At 52.9% G+C, this 20,649-nt stretch overlaps 1 protein-coding gene across 1 annotated transcript in view; it reads right to left on the bottom strand.

Moving 5' to 3' along the window:
• The window catches only part of LOC100082621 (solute carrier family 12 member 9-like), a 48,398-nt gene that overhangs the window by 2,079 nt on the left and 25,670 nt on the right, over positions 1 to 20,649 (bottom strand). Inside the window, exons 8-11 of the mRNA XM_029068519.2 lie at positions 16,326 to 16,408; positions 9,556 to 9,680; positions 1,447 to 1,639; positions 375 to 549 (exon numbers count right to left, since the gene is read on the bottom strand). Coding sequence (XP_028924352.1) covers positions 375 to 549; positions 1,447 to 1,639; positions 9,556 to 9,680; positions 16,326 to 16,408 — 576 coding nt within the window. The remainder of the gene's footprint in view (positions 1 to 374; positions 550 to 1,446; positions 1,640 to 9,555; positions 9,681 to 16,325; positions 16,409 to 20,649) is intronic.

Raw genomic sequence — 20,649 nt, 5'->3', positions numbered from 1 at the left:
TCCATTTGCTAGAGAAGCAGCACGGCCTAGTGGCTAGAGCACGGGCTTGGGATTCAAAGGATGTGGGTTCCAATCCCGGCTCCACCACTTGCCCGCTGTGTGCAAGTCACCTCACTTCCCTGGACCTCAGTTCCCTCATCTGTAAAACGGAGATCGAGACCGTGAGCCCCATGGGGGACAGGGGCTGCGTCCAGCCTGATTACCTTGTATCTACAGGGCTTGGTACATAGTAAGCGCTTTACAAATACCATCATTATTATTATTATTATTATTATTAGAGGGGAGCTCCCAACTCTGCCCACATCCCCCATCCTTCTCCCCGCAGCTCTCCCCATTTGTTAGAAGGCAGCCCCCCACTCTGCCCACTCCCTCACCCAGGTCCTGCAGCTCCACATGGCCCAACAGGTAGAGTCCGCTCTTCTTGAGGTGGTTGACGAAGTGGATGAGTGCCAGGCTGCCCCGGGGGTTCCTCACCAGCAGCAGCACCTGCGGCCGCCAGAACTTGACGTGGTCCTTGCGGGTGTCCAGCAAGAGGAGATACTTCCGGACCTGGACAGGGAGAGCCGTGGGGCAGGGCCACGAGCTGATGGACAGCTCTCTAGCCCAGGGCCTTAAAATGACCCACAGCACCTATGGGGGTGGAGGGGTGAAGCCATGATCGTTGAGGGGAGGGAACGTGTCTACCAACTCTTATGTATTGTACTAATAATGACGATATCTGTTAAGCGCTTACTGTGTGCCAAGTACTCTCCCAAGTGCTTAGTATACTGCTCTGCACACAGTAAGCGCTCAATAAATACCATCGGTGATGATGATCTGATGAGAAATCTCTAGGGCAGGGCCTTGGACAGTACCATAAGGAGCAGGAATGATGGTCAGAGAAGCAGTGTGGCCCAATGGATACAACATGGGCCTGAGGAGTCAGAAGGACCTGGATTCTAAACCCGACTCTGCCACTTGTCTGCTGTGTGACCTTGGGCGTGTCACTTCACTTGTCTGGGCCTCAGTCACCTCATATGTAAAAAAAAGGAGATTAAGATTGTGAGCCCCATGTGGGACATGGACTGTGTCCAACCTGACTATATTGTATCTACCCCAGTGCTTAGAAAAGTGCCCAGCACATAGGGAGCACTTTACAAAATACCCTCCCCCCCCCCCAAAAAAAAATATATATATATATGGGGGTGAGGCCGTGACCTGATGAACAGCTGCTTGGTCAGAAAGGGATGATGATAATAATAGTATTTGTTAAACACTATGTGCCAGGCACTGTACTTAGCACTGGGATGGATAAAAGCAAATCAGATCGGACATAGTCCCTGTCTTACATGGGGTTCACCATCTCAATCCCCATTTTACAGATGAGGTAACCGCGGTCCAGGGAAGTGAAGTGACTGGCCCAAGGTCACACAGCAGGGATAATTAGTCAGGGATGGGACCACTTACCTGGTGGAAGATCAGGGCCTGGCTGACGTGACCCCAGTCTCGAGGGACCCCGAGTCGGCGCAGCAGCAGCAGAAGGAGCAGCCAGAGCCCCAGGCTGGTAGCGGCATAGAGCGGTTGGACCAGGAACACCATGGCCCCGCAACCCAGCAGCCCCAGGGCACAGCTGTGCCAGGAGAAGAACTGGAATGTGGGCCTGGGAAGCAGGAGAGGGAGTGTTCACAGGAGCGGGCCCACCGGAAAGGAGTCCGGAAGAAAGCTGCCTGAGCCTGGGGTTGGTTCATTCATTCATTTGTTAATTCAATCGTATTTATTGAGCACTTACAGTGTGCAGAGCACTGTACCGAGTGCTTGTGAGAGTACGATACAACAATGAACAGTCATATTCCCTGCCCACAACGAGGTCACAGTAAGAGAGACAGACATCAATACAATGTTGGTATTTGTTAAGCGCTTACTATGTGCAGAGCACCGTTCTAAGCGCTGGGGTAGATACAGGGTCATCAGGTTGTCCCACGTGAGGCTCAACTCACAGTCTGAATCCCCATTTTACAGATCAGGTCACTGAGGCACAGAGAAGTGAAGTGACCTGCCCACAGTCACACAGCTGACGAGTAACAGAGCCAAGATTTGAACCCATGACCTCTGACTCCAAAGCCCGGGCTCTTTCCACTGAGCCACGATAAATTAAATGACAGTTCTGTACATAAGTGCTGTGGGGCTGGGATGGGGGAAGAGCAAAGGGAGCAGGTCAGGGCGACGCAGAAGGGAGTGGGAGATGAGGAAAAGAGGGAAGGCCTCTTGGAGGGAGTGTGCCTTCAATAAAGCTTTGAAGGGTCGGGGGAGGGTAATTGTCCGGCGGATTTGAGGAGGGAGGGCATTCCAACCGGAGGCAGGACACGGGCGAGGGGTTGGTGGCGAGAGAGGCGAGATCGAGGCACAGTGAGAAGGTTGGCACTAGAGAAGCAAAGTGTGTGGGCTGGGTTGTAGAAGGAGAGAAGCGAAGTGAGGTTGGAGGGGGCGAGGTGATTGAGTGCCTTAAAGCCAATAGTGAGGAGTTTTTGTTTGATGCGGAAGTGGATGGGAAACCACTGGAGTTTTTTTGAGGATAATAATAATAATAATAATGTTGGTATTTGTTAAGCACTTACTATGTGCAGAACACTGTTCTAAGAGCTGGGGTAGATAGAAGGTAATCAGGTTGTCCCATGTGAGGCTCACAGTTAATCCCCATTTTACAGATGAGGTAACTGAGGCCCAGAGAAGTGAAGTGACTTGCCCACAGTCACACAGCCGCCAGGTAGGGTGAATTGTCCAGAATGTTTTTGTAGAAAAATGATCCGGGCAGCAGAGTGAAATATGGACTGGAATGGGGAGATGCAGGAGGCGGGGATGTCAACAAAGAGGCTGATGCAATAATCTAGGCAGGTTAAGATAAGTGACTGTATTAACGGGGTAGCCGTTTGGATGGAGAGGAAAGGGCGGATTTTAGCCACGTTGCGAAGGTGGGACCGACAGGAATTAGTGATGGATTGAATTTGTGATTTGGAAGAGAGAGAGGAGTCAAGGATAATGCTAAGGTTACGGGCTAGTTAGACAGGAAGGATGGTGGTGCCGTCTATAGCGATGGGAAAGTCAGGGGGAGGACGGGGTGGGAAGATAAGAAGCTCAGTTTGGGTCATGTTAAGTTGGAGGTGATGGGAGGACATCCAAGTAGAGATGGCTTGAAGGCAGGAGGAGATGCGATGTGATATTGGAGAGAGGGAGAGAGATCAGGTCTGGAGATGTAGATTTGGGTACCGTCCGCATAGAGGTGGTAGTTGAAGCCGTGGGAGTGAACGGCTTCTCCAAGGAAATGGGTGTAGATGGAGAATAGAAGGGGATTCAGAACTGAACCTTGAGGAACCCCCGCAGTTAGGACGTGGGAAGCAGACAAGCCCACGAAGGAGACAGAATGAATGACCTGAGAGATAAGATGAGAACCACGAGAGGACAGAGTCAGTGAAACCGAGGTTGGGTAGCGTTTCCAGGATAAGGGGGTCGTCCACAGTGTCGAAGGCAGCTGAGAGGTCGAGGAGGATTAGGATGGAGTAGATGCCGTTGGATTTGGCAAGAAGATCATTGGTGACCACTGAGAGGGTGGCTTATTTGAAGTGAAGGGGATGGAAGCCAGACTGGAGCGGGTCAAGGAGGGAATTGAAGGAGAGGAATTTGAGACTGCAGGTGTAGACAGCTGGCTCAAGGAGTTTGGAGAGGAACGATAGGAGGGAGATGGGGCAATAACTGGTGAGAGTCGTGGGGTCAAGGGAGGGGTCTTTTTAAGATGGGGAGAGATGGGCATGTTTGAACGCAGTGAGGAAGAAGCCACTGGAGAATGAACGGTTGAAGATAGCTGATAGGGAGGTAAGAGTTTTGATAAGGTGCGAAGAAATGGGTTGGATGTGCAGGTGGAGGGGTGGCTTTTGAGTGGAGGCAGATCTCCTCTAGAGATACTGCTAAGAAGGATGGGAGAGTTGAAGAGGGGACCAGAATGGGGAGGGACTGAGGAGAGGCAGGGGCGATTTTAGGGCACTCATACCTGATGGTGTTACTTTCCTTAATAAAGTAGGTGGCCAGCTCACTGGGGGCAAGGGATGGGGGAACTGGGGACAGAGAGCCTGAGGAGGGAGTTAAATATCTGAAACAACTGGCAAGGGTGTCGATTAAGGGTGGAGAAATAGTTTTGCCAGGCACAGGCGAGGGCAGCATTAAAGCATGCAAGGATAAACCCGAAGAGGACAAAGTCAGCCAGAAACTGAATTTACTGCCAGCAACGCTCTGCGGCTCAAGCACAGGAGCGAAAGAGGCAGGCTGTGCAGGTGATCCTGGGCTGTGGGTTAGTGGTATGAGATTGTCGAAGGGAAAGGGGAGCGAGTGAGTTGTGTTCAGCAGAGATGGTGTTGAAAACTTCTATTTGGTCAGCAAGGGAAGGTAGTTCGGGTATGGAGGCTAAGTGGGGCATGATGAGTTGAGAAAATTGGATGAGGTCCAGAGACTGGAGGTCTCTGTGGGGGAATAGTACCGATTTACGGGGAGGTGGTAAGACTGCTTGGGAGGAACAGCTCTTCTGGGAACTCTTCCTTAGTGCTCCCCAGTTTACCCATCCTTCCCTCCCGAGCTTCACGTCACCCTCATTCCTCTGGGAGGTTCAGAGGAAGCCAAGGGCCAGAAAAGCAGCATGACGCAGAGGATAGAGCACGGGCCTGGGAGTCAGAAGGTCATGGGTTCTAATTTTGGTTCTGTCATTTGTCTGCTATGTGACCTTGGGCCAGTCACTTCACTTCTCTGTCTCAGTTACCTCATCTGTAAAATGGGGATGAAGACTGTGAGCCCTGTGTGGGATAGGGTCTGTGTCCAATCCGATTACCTTGTATTTACCCCAGTGCTTACTACAGTGCCTGGCACATAGTAAATGCTTAATCAATGCCACGATCATTATTGTTACTACTACCAGATAATAATAATAATTATTAAAAAAGCATTTTATAGCTCAGCTGGGGCAGAATGTACAATCTCCTAATCCTTGGGTTTAGAGCAGAGTGGGGAGGGAAGTTGGGGCAAAGCCATCCTGGAGTTGGGGACTGGATTTGGGGGGACGGTTCGGAAGCAGACCGGCCCGGCCCTGCCCTTCCCATGGATGGGAGGGAGGTACTAAGGCTAACATTTAAACCCTCAGCGTGACCAGGAAGGTACTCTCTCCCACCTCACAGGACTGCCTGCTGCCCCCCTCACCCCCAACCCCACCCCGACCACCCCAGACTCCATCACTGCTCTCAGAACTGATTACAGTTGAAGGAGATCATTAGCTAATTAGAGCTGAGGCCACTAATTGTCCCTCGTAGGGGAGAGGGACATGCAAGGCAGAGGAACGGAGGAGAAGAGGAGCCCACGCTGGGCTCTGACGTGATCATCCTCCCCCTGTTTTGACAGCCCCCGGTACCAGCCCCACTAGGCAAAACCATTCGTCTAGGGGGCTTTGATTCTATTCATCCATTCAATCCTATTTGTTGAGCGCTTACAGTGTGCAGAGCACTGTACTAAGCACTTGGGAGAGTACGATACAACAAAAAACAGACACAATCCCTGCCCACAATGAGCTTATGGCTTACAGGAGGGAAGACAGACATTAATATATATAAAAAAATGACAGATATGTACGTAAATGCTGTGGGCCTGGGAGAGGGGAAGAGAAAGGGAGCAAGTCAGGGCGACACAGAAGGGAATGGGAGAAGAGGAAAGGGAGGACTCAGTCAGGGAAGGCCTCCTGGAGGAGATGTGACTTCAATAAGCCTTTGAATGGGGGGAGAGTAACTGTCTGTCGGATTTCTCCTAATCCACACCTTCCCCACACAATCACGATACTGGGACGGGAGTTGGGGGAGCTCAGAAGCATTTTCTCAGGTCCCCTGGCTTTAGACTGTAAGATTGTTGCGACCAGGGAATGTGCCTGTTTTACTGTTAAACTGTACTACAGCTAGGGCCTGGGAGTCAGAAGGACGTGGGTTCTAATCCTGACTCCGCCACTTCTCTGCTGTGTGACTTTGGGCAAGTCATTTAACTTCTCTGTGCCTCAGTTTCCTCAACTGTAAAATGGGAATTAAGAATGTGAGCCCTATGTGGGACAGGGACTGTCCCACAACCCAATTATCTTGTATGTACCCCAGCATTTAGAGCAATGCCTGGTACATAGTAAGTGCTAAACAAATACCACCATTATTTGTATTATTATGGTAACAATAATAATAATAATGGTGGTATTTGTTAAGCGCTTACTATGTGCCGAGCACTGTTCTAAGCGCTGGGGTAGACACAGGGGAATCAAGTTGTCCCACGTGGGGATCACAGTCTTAATCCACATTTTACAGATGAGGGAACTGAGGCACAGAGAAGTTAAGTGACTTGCCCACTGTCACACAGCTGACAAGTGGCAGAGCCGGGATTTGAACCCATGACCTCTGATTCCAAAGCCTCTTTCCACTGAGCCACGCTGCTTCTCTCCCAAGCGCTTAGTACAATGCCCTGGACTCAGTAAGCGCTCGGTAAATACGACTGACTGACCGACTGACTAGACTTGGCAGTGCCCTGCCGATCTCAGGTTGGCACAACTTCTATTGTCAATAAATAATTTATTTATTTATATTAATGCCTGTCTCCCCCCACCCCCACACTTTAAGCTTGTTGTGGGCAGGGAATGTGTCTGTTTATTGTTGTATTGTACTCTCCAAAGTGCTTAGTACAGTGCTCTGCACATAGTAAGCACTCAGTAAATACGATTGAATGTTTGAAAGAATGAACCTGACCAGCTGCCAAGTCCTGAGGAGCCAGGGTTGAGCGGACACCACTGAAGGACACCGACACACAAATCCAGACCGTGCCAGTGTGGGTGGGCAACACGTGGCTACGATGATGTTCGCCTTATGGACAGGCCTTCATTCAAGCCTATTTATTGAGCGCTTACTGTGTGCAGAACACTATACTAAGCGGCCTGGAGAGTACGATACAACAATAAGCAGACACGTTCCCTGCCCACAATGAGCTTACAGCTTAGAGGACCACAGCCTAGAGAATAGGATAGGATCTAGGCCAAGGCCCCCTGGTCTCCCCTACCTAGTGTCCTGCAAAGATTAGGTGACCCACTTCCCAGCAGGCGAAACCCCAGGTACCCATTATCCAATGGGATGCACCAAAGTTCTCTCCTCCTCCATATTCCCAGTGAAAATATGGCTCACCCAATCCCCTCTTGGTGAGGCACCAAGCAGAAGAGGCAAGAGGCCTCCCCGACTCCCTTGCCCAGTGGAGTGAAAGCTCCCAGTACATCAGTCCAATGAGGCTCCATCCCCCTGCTTCGCCCTGGCAACCACGGGATTTCTGCCATGGCCCTAGGGGCGCCCCGAGATTTACGGCTGATCAGCAGCTTGTTACCCAGCGCGTCTCGGCTCATTGAGGAGCTGAGCGGTGCCTTGTGAATGATTCCCTCCCCTCCGATACAGGGTTGCGCTACGGCCCCCCCCCGGCCTCTTCTACTGGGGAATGGGCAGATCCCCTCCCCCGGCCCGCCGCCCACCTCCCGCTCCATCCTCTAGGTCGGATCGCCCGCCACCGGTCTCGACCAGGGTGGGATCTCCGGATCGGGAAGGTCCTTGGTCCCGGGGCAAAGCAAGGTCCCCAAGAGCCTGGGGTGTCTATTTGGGAAGGTTGGGAAGGGATTGCTGATGGGTATTGGGTTACCTGAGGAGGGAACGGGGCTGGAGAAGGAGTTATAGCTGGGCCCAGTCAGCCCCCCGGCACCCTAGGGAGAGCTGTCAGTCAGGCCAGAGGGTCGGTCCCTGCCTCAACCCTCCCTCCTCATCTCCCAAAACACACACACTCACAGACACCACCCACCAGCAGCTCCTGCACTCGCCTCTGTAATGGGGCTTAATCATAACATGCATTAGGCAGGCCACACCGCCTGCAATTACAGCTTCAATCAGCTCCCCGGTCCCCCCCGCCACTAATGCCACCAGCGGGAGGATGCCTCGCTGCCACTCCACCCCCGCTTTTGGGCTCCCCAAAGCCCACGCTGCCCCCACCCCCACCCCGCCACACAGGCACCCCGACCCCCCAGATTACCAGAAGGGCTTATTAGGGAAATGGAAAAGTGCTTAGCAGAGGCCTGGGAGCCTGACAAGTGACACCTGCCAGGAGCGTAGAGGGGGGGAGGAGAGGCTCAGAGCGGGGTCACAGGCAATTATTTTAAAAGCTTGTTGAGGAGAAATGTGCTACTTTTCTGGAGTGTGGGTATTTTCTCCTCTGGTTCCTGACATACACGCGCACACGCACGTGCAGGCGAGCACCTAGGCACACACACAGACACATGTGCACACAAAGACCAGCAAAGAGCCTACCGTGTGTATACAATACTTATTATTACTAGTATTATAATTCAGTGTCCTTAAGCGCTGGAGAAGATACGAGATATGCCCAGGTATAGCCACATATACTCTCACAGGTGAAATCACAGGCACAAAACCTGCCTTGAGACTTAAAAATACACACCGTTCCGCTTCTATGTTGGTGTTCAGGTGCACCTCGACAGACACAACCACTGACGGTCAGGTCCGACTGTACACATACACACGCACCCACACACCCCACTTTTCCAAAAGGACAAGGCCCCGGAGGGATTCCCTCCGGCCCAGAGAGCTCTGGATCTTGGCTCTTCCAGCATCAGCTCTCCATTTCTTCCTCTCGCTACTCGTGACACCCTTCCCACCTCCCCCAACCGTGGAGGTAGAATGGCCCCGCAGCTCCTCCGCCCAACGACACCCATCTCAGTCTCTGGGGGTCTTAGGAGCCAGCCTGGCTCTTCACGTCACAGGGCTCTTGGGCCTTGGGCCCCATAAACAGGTGGTGGACAACTGGAGTACTGGAAACTCGGGGTATGGGGAGCAAGAAGGTCATGTGGGCGAGCGAAAATCAAAATGGCAGAGGTAGGGGCCCTGAGCTGAGAGAATGTGGGGAAGGGGAGGGGGAGAGACCAGGAGAGGGCGGGAGCGGGGGTGGGGGTGGGGGCTGCTGTTGTGCTGTGATTTTCTCTAATTGCTGTTTTGCTGAGAGGTAATTAAAATCCCTTTTTATTTCACACGTCAGAGCCCTCGCCAGCGCACGGAGCAGGCACAGGGGGAGTCAGGAAAGGCGGGGGGGGCGGTGTAAGTGGGCATTCCGAATGGGCAGGCGGCGGGCGGGGGGGATAGGGCACGGCGGGCTGCAATCCGAGTCCACCTGAGCTCCCGCTGCTGCCCATCTTCCCGTCGTGGACGGAGCCTCTCTGGCTCATTCTAAGTCCTGCCCTGGACCGAAATGCCCACCGTCTGCCCAGCGAGACTGTGCCACCGAGGTCTGGCTCGGCCCCAGGCGCAGAGTGGTGGCAGGCTGACTGACTCAGTTGGCAGAGCATCTCCCTGAGGATGACGGCAGCATCCAGGAATAATGTCTTCTGTTCCCCAGCCTCCTCCTCCTCCTCCCTCTCCAGCCTCCCTGCCCGAGCTCCCTACCCGCGCGACTCCCCTTCCCCATCAGCCCGACCGGTACCTGAAGTTGGGAGCTGATGCCCACTTTAGTGCCAGGCAGGCCAGATCCACAGTGGCATAGACCATCAGGAAGCAGATGGTGACGATGGCAGCGATGGTGTTCAGCTTCCCAGCGAACAGCACCAGCTAGGGATTAGGAGAGACAAACGGTCGTGAAGGCCCAGTCCGTTTTGGGCAAACTTGGACCACTCAGGTCCTATGATAACAATAATAATAATAATAATAATAATAATGGTATTTGTTAAGTGCTTACGACGTGCTAAGCTATCCAAACCCCTGCTGTGTGAAAAAAGCACAAGCTTGGGAGTCAGAGGACATGGGTTCTAATCCCCTCTCCGCCACTTTTCTGCCGTATGACCTTGAGCAAGTCACTTCACTTCTCTGGATCTCAGTTCCCTCATCTGCAAAATGGGGACTAAGACTGTGAGCCCTCTGTGGGACCGGAACTGTGTCCAACCTGATTATCAGGTATCTATCCCAGCGCTTAGAACAGTGCCTGGAACATAGGAGGTGCTTAGCAGATACCATAATTATTATTATTGTTAAGACATGCTGTTTCTCCCAAGACCACCTGCTCATGACTGGAGGTACATGGGGAAAGTTCGGGGGGCTCCTGGCTGTTAATAAGTCCGACTTATAGTCCATAGCAGCGGAGGAAACTGGGAATGGAGCTGGAATGCTGAGGGCCCTGTAAACTGTAAGCTCGTGATGGGCTGGGAGCTGTGTTGTACTGGACTCTCCCAAGTAATAATAATAATAATGTTGGTATTTGTTAAGCGCTTATTATGTGCAGAGCACTGTTCTAAGCGCTGGGGGAGATACAGGGTCATCAGGTTGTCCCCTATGAGGCTCACAGTCTTAATCCCCATTTTACAGATGAGGTAACTGAGACCCAGAGAAGTGAAGTGACTTGCCCACAGTCACACAGCTGAAAAGTGGCAGAGCTGGGATTCGAACCCATGCCCTCTGGCTCCCAAGCCCATGCTCTTTCCACAGAGCCACGCTGCTTCTCTAAGTACTTAGTCTGTGATCCACATACAGTCGGTGCTCAATAAATACCACTGATGGACTGAATGATTGACAGGGAAGGGATGAGCCACAAGTCTCTGGTATGGGGGAAGCTCTCTGGTCCAGCCCCTGGGTGGGATGGGCTCAAAACTAGGAGCTCACTTTCTGGGAGCTGCTCAAAGCCGGCACTGCAGGCACCAGAAAGAGAAGCAATGTGGCCCAATGGAAGGAGCATGGGCCATAAAAACCTGTTCTTTGTTTATTTTATTTATTTAATGGTCTTTATTATGTGCTTATTATGATCTAGGTTCTAATTCCAGCTCCATCACATGTCTGCTGTGTGACCTTGGGCCTCAGTCACCTCCTCTGTGACATGGGAATTAAGCCCATGAGTTCTTTGTGGGAAGGGACTATTTCCAACCTGATTATCTTGCATCTACCCCAGCACTTAATACAGGGCTCGACTGTAGTAAACGCTTAACAAATATCATTAAGAAAAAAGATAATCAGGGGCCAGGGGGCACTCTGGGTTGCGAGCGGTGAATCAGTCACACTGGGTGATTGGGAATATCGCCTCCTCGAGGACTTAATTGCAGGAGCTGAGTGGGAGCGTGCCTGGCCGTGCTAATGGAGACCCTTTCCTCAGTCCCTCTACCCTCCCTTCCCCTCACCAATCAGGGAGATCTCCCAGTCATTTGCCTTTGATTTATAATTCACTTAGCTGGGCACAAAGGGCCGATGCAGCACTGGAGGAGTTCCAGCCTCTCCTGTCCTCCCGTCATCTCCCTCCTCTCCTCCATCATGGTGGGGAGTAGGGGGAAGGGGAAGCGAAGGGAGCCAAGGAACGGGAATGGAGGAGGATCCGCTGCGGATCGGGAGGCTGGCCCGGTGAGGCTGGCAAAATCGGAGCCCCAGACCTGGAGCCCAGAGTCCAAGCATCCCTCTTCCTCCGGGGTCCTGGATCCCATGCCCTCCTGTCCAAACCAGACCTGGTGCCCGGCGCTTGACATGGAGTCAGGGGAGTCTGGGACTGTCGGGACAAACCCTGCCTCTCCATTCCCGCTCCACCCTGGGACACGAGAGACCCTAGAAGGCCCCCATTTCCTCAGCCCTTTCCCCTCCCATTCATTCATTCATACAATCATATTTATTGAGCTCCAGCTGTGTGCAGAGCACTGAACTAAGCCCTTGGGCCAGTACAACGTAACAATAAACAGACACATTCCCTGCCAACAACGAGCTGACAGTCTAAAGGGGGAGACAGATATTAATAAAAGACTGAGGCATCAGCCGTCACTGACAGAGGACTGCAACAGAGTGCGCTGGACGCTGGGGTTCCCTACACAGGTTACTTCCTGCGGGGTCCGCATCTGACTCGGGATTGGCACACGGGCAGGCACTGACACAATGGGCACAGGAATTCCTAGCACAGTTGAAGAGCTGGCAATCCTGGCACTGAGTCACTCCACCTCTCTCCTCCTCCTCCCTCCCCTTCTCTCCTCCTCCCACCCTGGCCTGTCTGTTAATTAACCTCTCCAGGTCAGGGTCACCAGACATTCCCTCCTCCAGAAGCTTATGGCAACCTTTCTTTTTCTCTGTCTTCTGCTTTCCCACTTCCCTCTTTGCCTCTGCCCAGCGCCCACCCCCAAACCTAACTCCAAACCCCAACTCTGGGGCTCAGCTGGTATCCCAGATGTTACCTTACTTCTTCTCTTCTGCAGAGCAGCTAGTATGAGAGGGCTTTATAATAATAATAATAATCTTTGTGATATTTGTTAAGCGCTTACTATGTTCCAGGCACTGTACTAAGCGCTGGGGTGGTTACTAGCAAATCGGGTTGGACACAGTCCCCGTCCCAGGTGGAGCTCAAGGTCTCGATCCCCATTTTACAGAAGAGGTAACTGAGTCCCAGGGACGTGAAGTGTCTTGCCCAAGGCCAAACAGCAGACAAATGGTGGAGCCGGGATTAGAACTCAGGTTCTTCTGACTCCCGGGCCCGTTCTCTATTCACTAGGTCACGCTGATTCTCTGGGAAATGGGAGATGATATCAGATGGGAAATGAAGATAGGGCTCTTCTCCTAGACATTGGATTGGGTGGCATTGCTGGCGGTGCGGGGAGGGAGGAGGGCCGGAGAAGGGAGGGAAAGGGGGAACCAGCAGAAACTCCTTTCTTGCGAGGAGGATGGAGAGTGCCTAGAACGTGCCTGGGAGTCAGAAGGACCTGAGTTCTAATCCCGCCTCTGCCACTTGTCTGTTGTGTGACCTCGGGAAAGTCACTTCACTTCTCTGGGCCCCAATTACCTCATCTGTAAAATGGGGATTCAGATTGTGAGCCCCATGTGGGACACGGATTGTGTCCAACCTGATTAACTTGGAGCCACCCCAGCGCTTAGTACGGTGGCTGGCACATATTAAGCGCCTAACAAATGCTATTAAAGAAAAAAATGGTGCTCCCAGCAAAAGTGGCCAGTGGGGCTTCCAGAAGAGGTAGGGTCGATCAGGACAGAGGCCCTGAAGCACAATTCAGGGGCGATGCTGAACGACAAGGAGGGAGAGCACTAGCCATCCCAACCTCTCCGCATCTTGGAGAGCAGGGGCACGGTCTCACCAAACTCTCCCCCTCTCTCTTGTCATTAAGGAGCAGTTCTTCCCCAGAGTCGGGCGAGGAAGTCCCAGCAGGGAGTCATCCTTCCATCCCTCCTGCCCATACCTAATTACCTCCTCCCAGCTTCATTAATCACCCCCATTTGTCTAACGATCCGGCGCCATTGATTCCCAATATGACAAAAGTTCATTAGAGGGACTGGCCTAAGATAATCCTCCGCCCCAGGGTCCTGAAAGCTTCCGTCCCAGGTGAGGGAACCTGGGCCACCCCAAGCAGCCTGTCCGTGGCCCAGCTCCCCTCGGGGCCAAGCCGACCTGGACTTACTGGTCCTTCTGGGCACAAGACCCGAGGCATGGGGCTAGGAGAGGAGATGGAGGTCCAAAAGCAGCGTGGCCTAGTGAAGCAGCATGGCATCGTGGATAGAGCACGGGCCTGGGAGTCAGAAGGTTATGGCTTCTAATCTCGGCTTCACCACTTGTCTGCTGTGTGACCTTGGGCAAGTCACTTCACTTCTCTGTGCCTCAGTTGACTCATCTGTAAAATGGGGATTAAGACTGTGAGCCCCCTGTGGGACAGGGACCGTGTCCAACCCCATTTGCTTATATCCACCCCAGTGCTTCGTACAGTGTCCGGCACACAGTAAGTCCTTAACAAATACTAAAGTTATTATTATTATTATTATTAGCGGATAAAGCACAGGCCTGGGAGTCAGAAGGACCGGAGTTCTAATCTTGGTCCTGCCACTTGTCTGCAGTGTGACCTCGGGCAAGTCACTTCACTTCTCTTGGCCTCAGATCCCTCATCTGTTAGATAGGGATCAAGCCTGTGAGCCCCATGTGGGGCTAGGACCTGATTTGCTTGTAATAATAATAATAGTAGTTGTAGTATCTATTAAGTGCTTACTATGTTCCAGGCACTGTGCTAAGTGTTAGGGTACAGGTAATTGGGTTGGACACAGTCCCTGTCCCACATAGAGTTCACAGTCTTAATACCCATTTTACAGATGAGGAAACTGAGGCACAGAGAAGTGAAGTGACTTGCCCAAGGTCACACAGCAGACAAGTGGCAGAGCCAGGATTAGATACCATTTCCTTCTGTCTCCCAGACCCGTGCTCTATTCATTCAATCATATTTATTGAGCGCTTACTGTGTGCAGAGCACTGTATTAAGCACTTAAGTGCTCTATCCACTAACTACTGTATCCACTAAGCCACGCTGTATCTATGCCAGCCCTTAGTACAGTGCCTGGCACATAGTAAGCACTTAATAAATACCTCAATTATCATTATTATTATTATTATTATTACGAGGGAAGAGTTTTTTGTGGAGAGCCAAGGGTGTTTCCCTTTTCCAAAGGTAGAGTGTGGAAAATACTGTTGGTATTTGTTAAGTACTTACTATGTGCCAAGCACTGTTCTAGGTGCTGGAATAGATACAGGGTAATCAGGTTGTCCCAATTTAGGGCTGACAGTCTTCATCCCTATTTTCCAGATGGGGTAACTGAGGCACAGAGAAGTAAGTGACTTGTTCAAGGTCACACAGCTGACAAGCGGCAGAGCGGAGATTAGAGCCCATGACCTCTGACTCCCAAGCCCGTGCTCTTTCCACTGCCAGTTTCTGGTACCATCCTCCCCCCAGCTCCACAACCACTCATCTCTACTGGTAAAGCCGCCTGCTGAATCTTGTATAAGGGGTTGCCTCTTCAGGCACTTATCTAATAACAATAATAATAACAATGATGGCATTTGTTAAGTGCTTACTATGTGCAAAGCACTGTTCTAAGCACTGGGGAGGATACAAGGTGATCAGGTTGTCCCAACGTGGGGCTCACAGTCTCAATCCCCATTTTACAGTTGAGGGGACTGAGGCCCAGAGGAGTGAAGTGACTTGCCCAAAGTCACCCAGCTGACAAGCGGCGGAGCCGGGATTTGAACCCATGACCTCTGACTTCCCAGCCCTTGCTCTTTCCACTGAGCCCCTAGGCCGGGCTGGGAACTGGAGAGGGCCCATCTGAGGCGGGGGTGAGGGGGCTCAGACTTGCTGTCCCCCAGCCTCACCCCACCCACATCTGTCCACATGTTTGTGGCACTGCTGGCTGCCGCCCTCCCTTAGTGCCGATGTTCTCCGGTACCTAATGGGCCAATTTTTTAGCATTACGGAGATTTGGCCAATTTGGCAGTACAGACGAGAAAGGAGAGTGAGCAAGCTGTCGCAGGGGCTGGGGAACGGGGGGGAATAAAGAGAGGGAAAAAAAAGGAGCAGGGGGAAGTAGGGGAAGGAAATGGGAAGAAGGAACAGGGGTCTGGGAGCCAACGGTAGATTCTTCCGGGGAGTCGGGAGCTTAGAAAAGGAGCCTTTCCCCACCCGTAACCTCAGTGAGCGCCCTGCTTCTCCCTCTTCCTCTGCCGGGCAGGTTTGCTCAGGACCAGTGTAAACTCCCTTCTAGCCTGAAAGCTCACTGTGGGTAGATCTACCAACTCTGTTGCAGGGAAGCAGCGTGGCTCAGTGGAAAGAGCACAGGCTTGGGAGTCAGAGGTCATGGGTTCGAATCCCGGCTCTGCCACTTGGCAGCTGTGTGACTGTGGGCAAGTCGCTTCACTTCTCTGGGCCTCAGTTCCCTCATCTGTCAAATGGGGATGAAGACTGTGAGCCTCACGTGGGACCACCTGATGACCCCGTATCTACCCCAGCGCTTAGAACAGTGCTCTGCACATTCATTCATTCAACAGTATTTATTGAGCCCTTACTATGTGCAGAGCACTGGACTAAGCGCTTGGAATGAACAAGTCGGCAACAGATAGAGACGGTCCCTGCCCTTTGACGGGCTTACGGTCTAATCGGGGGAGACGGACAGACGAGAACAATGGCACATAGGAAGCACTTAACAAATACCAACATAATTATTACTGCACTCTCCCAAGCCCTTAGTACAGTGCTCTGCACAGAGCTAGAGCTCCATAAATATGATTGATTAATCGGTTGATTGTAGAATGTCCCGCCGCACCCCCGCTTCAGGCCCTGGGAAGAGTTAAAGAGACGGTAGCCCCAGGACCTGGCTCTTCCTCTTTCCTCTTGGCCCCAGCCCGGGCCCCCCCAACCGCCAACCCTCTCCCCCACCCCACCCCCAACCTCACCCCACTTTTCTCCTGCATCTCACCTGCACCAGGCCCCAGCTGACCAGAACCGACACCCAAGGGTTGCCGCTGCAAGTTGTCCTCTTGACCGGAGCTAGAATTTTCCCTGTATATTGAGACAGAGTAAGAGGCCCGAGCCCCGCTCCCGACACCTTCCCCAGGCCCCCTCCCCAGCATAAGCACTTAAGAAATACGATTATCATTATTATTATTATACAATCAATAATGATAATAGCATTTGTAAGTGCTTACGGTGTGCCAGGCACTGTACTAAGCACTGGGGTGGATCCAACCAAATCGGGTTGGACACAGTCCCTGTCCCACGTGGAGCACAAGGTCACACAGCAGCCAAGTGGCGGAGCCGGGATTAGAATCCACCTCCAGTGACTCCCAAGCCCCTGTTTTTGCCACTAGGCCAGAAGAAGTGCTGCTTCTCTGAGCACTTACTGTGTGCAGAGCACTGCGCTAAGCGCTTGGGAGAGTACAGTGCAACAATAAATAGATACTGCCCACAGGGGAGACCACTGTAATAATAATAATAATAATGTTGGTATTTGTTAAGCGCTTACTATGTGCAGAGCACTGTTCTAAGCGCTGGGGTAGATACAGGGTAATCAGGTTGTCCCATGTGAGGCTCACAGTTAATCCCCATTTGACAGATGAGGTAACTGAGGCACAGAGAAGTTAAGTGACTTGCCCACAGTCACACAGCTGACAAGTGGCAGAGCTGGGATTCGAACTATTTAGCGCTTGGGAGAGTACGCTACGAAGGAGTTGGTAGCCGCGATCCCTGACCTCAAAGGGCTTCAGTCTAGTGGATCTGGTTGGGGTCCTGAGACTCTGTGTTGTCCTCTGCCTAGGGGGTGAGGAGGGGCGGTCGCCCCCAGGGGTTCCACCCTGCACATCGGCAGACCGGGCGGGTTTTGGCAGGAACTGCCGTTTGATGGTCACACCTCCTCCCACCAGTGTCCCCTGGCAGGGCTGTTGGGTGAGTCTGCAGCGCCCGGACTGATGCTCTCCAGCCACGGCTGCCAGCCCCAAGAGGGCCCAAGCCGGGAGGGAGAGGATCGGCTGGCCGTTGCTGGGCCACAGCCCGGGCTGGGCTTGGCGGACTGCGCCATCTGGGCCAGCGGCGGGAGCTGGCGAGGAGCCCCGGGCCAGCTGCGCCCCCGGGCCCGCCTGCTCCTCCCCCAGCCCCACCGAGGCCCGGGGACAAGCAAGCCACTGAGCAAAAGAGGAGCGGTGGGAAGGGGGTGGGGTGGGGAGATGGGGGACGGGCGGGGGCCTCGGTGCATTAAGCCACCAGAAAGCGCAATATTTCATCGTCGGCAATCGCAGCGAAGACATCAACTACTTGGGGAGCGCAGCCTTAAAAGCCTTTTGATTTTATTTCTTCCTCTTCGCATTTTTTTCCCTTTCCCTGCCAATGTCCTTGAACATGCCTCCCCGTCCTCTGTCCCTATAGTTGGGTGGCCTTGTATCTACCCAGTGCTTAGAACAGTGCCTGGCACAGTGTAAGTGCTTAACAAATACCATCATCATCATCACCAGGGCGCTCTAAGGGGGCTCCCGGACCCAGGGGGGGCAGGTGCCTGGTGGAGGATGCCCTCCCCTCCGCCCCCAGGGGAGGGGACCCCAGGTGCTTGACTGGGCCCGTTTCCAAAGGGCGAGGATGTGTGTCCTCTAGACTGTAAGCTCGTTGTGAGCAGGGCATGTATCTATTTATCGTTTTACTGTACCCTTCCAAGCGCTTAGTATGGTGCTTCTCAAACAGTAAGCACCCAATAAATACAACTGATTGAATGAATGAATGGGAGTGTCACTTAGCCGGACACACGGCCGGGGGCTTCGGTTCTGATCCCAGGGGTCAGGAGGCCGGTGACCCCGTGAGGGAGGGAAAAACGTCAGGGTCACCCGCCACCAGAAAGGCCTCTTCCTCCCTTCCCTCTAAGCCAAACCAGGAAAGGAAAGAAGGGACGGGTGTTACGGGAAACGGCTCCCTCGGATTGTGACCTCCTTGAGGGCAAGCATCGCGGTTCCCAATTACATTGTTATCCCCCAAGTGCTTAGCCCAGGACTCAGCAGACGGTAAGCGCTCAATAAATATCACAGATAGGTTGATTGACTGCCCCTTGTAGTGGGACGGAGAAGTTAGGAGTTGTTCTCCCAGCGACATTTGGAAGGCCCTGCCCTGCCTGGCCAGAGAGAGAAAGAAGGGGTTGGAGAAGGAGTCGGTTAAATCGCCTTCCCTCTCCGAGTTCCAGCGTCTGCTCTTTATAACCACTGTCGCCGACGCCGCCCTAAATGGCGGAGTAATGGACAGACCGCACCCGGCCTGCAGAGTGATACACGTACACACGCTCACTCTCACACTCACTCACATACCCTCTCAGGAACACATGTAAACTGCGCACGGCTTGCAGAGTGCTCCACAGATACACACACACACTCTCTCTCTTTCTCTCTCTCTCTCTCACACACACACACATACACACTCCCCCTGCCAGGGACACATACACACAGGGCACGGTCTGCAGAGTGCTCCCCAGACACTCTCCTCCACCCCCCAACACACACACGCTCTCCCATACACACGCACCCTCTCAGGGACACACACGAGTCGCACACGGCCCGCAGAGTGCTCTCCAGACACACACTCACACTCACATGCGCCCTATCAGGGACACGTACAGTATTCAGAAGTACAAAGCGACAGACACAAAGACACCAACGTAATATGAGGAAAAATGCCACCGTAGACACAGGTGCGCCTCCATGAAGACAACACGCACGCACATGCATAGGCAGACGTATGAAGATGGATGCCCAGAGGCACGGGGTAGCAACCGGACCGATACCCAGACACACCTAGCAGACACAAAGAGACACCGACGTAGGGATACATGCATACACCCGTGGCGAGGCACAGTAATAGAAAGCACCGACACTCATAAACAGAGGCAGCCAGGTATTACCAATTCAGTTAGAAAGGGCATGACATCAGAAAGGGATACATGACATCATTAACCGGCCAGAAGAGATTACCCACCAGAAAGTACCTCCCCTTCCCTCCCCAGGGTCGCCTTTCCTTCCATCTCATCCCCCTCCACCCTGCCTGAACTAGGCTTTTCCTCCATTTCCTTTCCCCTGCAACGCCCTGGTCCTCCCCCATCCCACCTTCCCCCAGCACCCCCATGCCTCATGTCAGACTAATAGGAAGCGACAGGGAATTTCACATCTGTCTTGTCAGGAATTAGTTAATTGAATAAGTCACTCTGCAGCAGAAGCAGTGATCAGTCAACCTGTCCCGGGCAGGGGGAAGTGTGGGGGGGGAAATAGGGAGAGCCCCAGGGGTCGGGGGGATGCACAGCCGACCCCTGCCCCTTAGGGATCCAAGTTACCCTCGACCCTGCCCTTGACCCTTATCCGGCCTTGCTGGGCAGAAGTCCCTACAAGCACCCTCTTTCCCTCAGAATCATGGAGAAGGTCAAATAGTTGTGACACGTTTCCTGGCAGCGCTCCTTCGGAGTCTCACTTTGGGACTCCATTTCTCCTCTCCCCCGGTTGGAGGACTCTTCCCTCTCTCCAGTGGCCCTGACCTGCCAATAAGCCTCATCCGGCCAGCAGTGGGAAGCAGCAAGGCCTAGTGGATAAAGCGCGGACTTGGAAGTCAGAAGGATCTGAACGCTAGCCCCGGTTCTGCCACTTGTCTGCTGTGGGTGACCTTGGGCAAATAAAATAAAAATAAATGTTGGTATCTGTTAAGCGCTTACTATGTGCAGAGCATTGTTCTAAGCGCTGGGGTAGATGCAGGGTAATCAGGTTGTCCCACGTGAGGCTCACAGTCTGCATCCCCATTTTACAGATGAGGTAACTGAGGCACCGAGAAGTTAAGTGACTTGCCCGCAGTCACACAGCTGACATATGGCAGAGCCGGGATTCGAACCCATGACCCCTGACTCCAAAGCCCGGGGCTCTTTCCACTAAGCCACGATCACTTCACTTCTCTGGGCCTCCGTTACCTCATCTATAAAACGGGGCTTAAGACTGTGAGCCCCATGTGGGATATGGACAGGGTCCAACTGGACTTGGCTTATATCTACCGTAGCGCTTAGTACAGTGCTTGGCACGGAGTCAGCGCTTAACTAATACCATAAAAAACAAACACACAAAAACCCAGCAGTGGCTGAAGGAGTCCGGAGAAGGGCAGCCAGACAGGGTTCCAGAGGGAGAGCACCTAGAGGAAAGGGAATGGGGTGAGCTCGTTGTGGGCAGGGAATTTGTCTGTTTATTGTTATATTGTGCTCTCCCAACCACTTAGTTCAGTGCTCTGCACACGGTAGGCTC

Source organism: Ornithorhynchus anatinus, chromosome 1 (assembly GCF_004115215.2).
Source record: "Ornithorhynchus anatinus isolate Pmale09 chromosome 1, mOrnAna1.pri.v4, whole genome shotgun sequence".
NCBI lineage: Eukaryota > Metazoa > Chordata > Mammalia > Monotremata > Ornithorhynchidae > Ornithorhynchus > Ornithorhynchus anatinus.
This window is presented reverse-complemented; position numbering and strand designations above follow the sequence as displayed.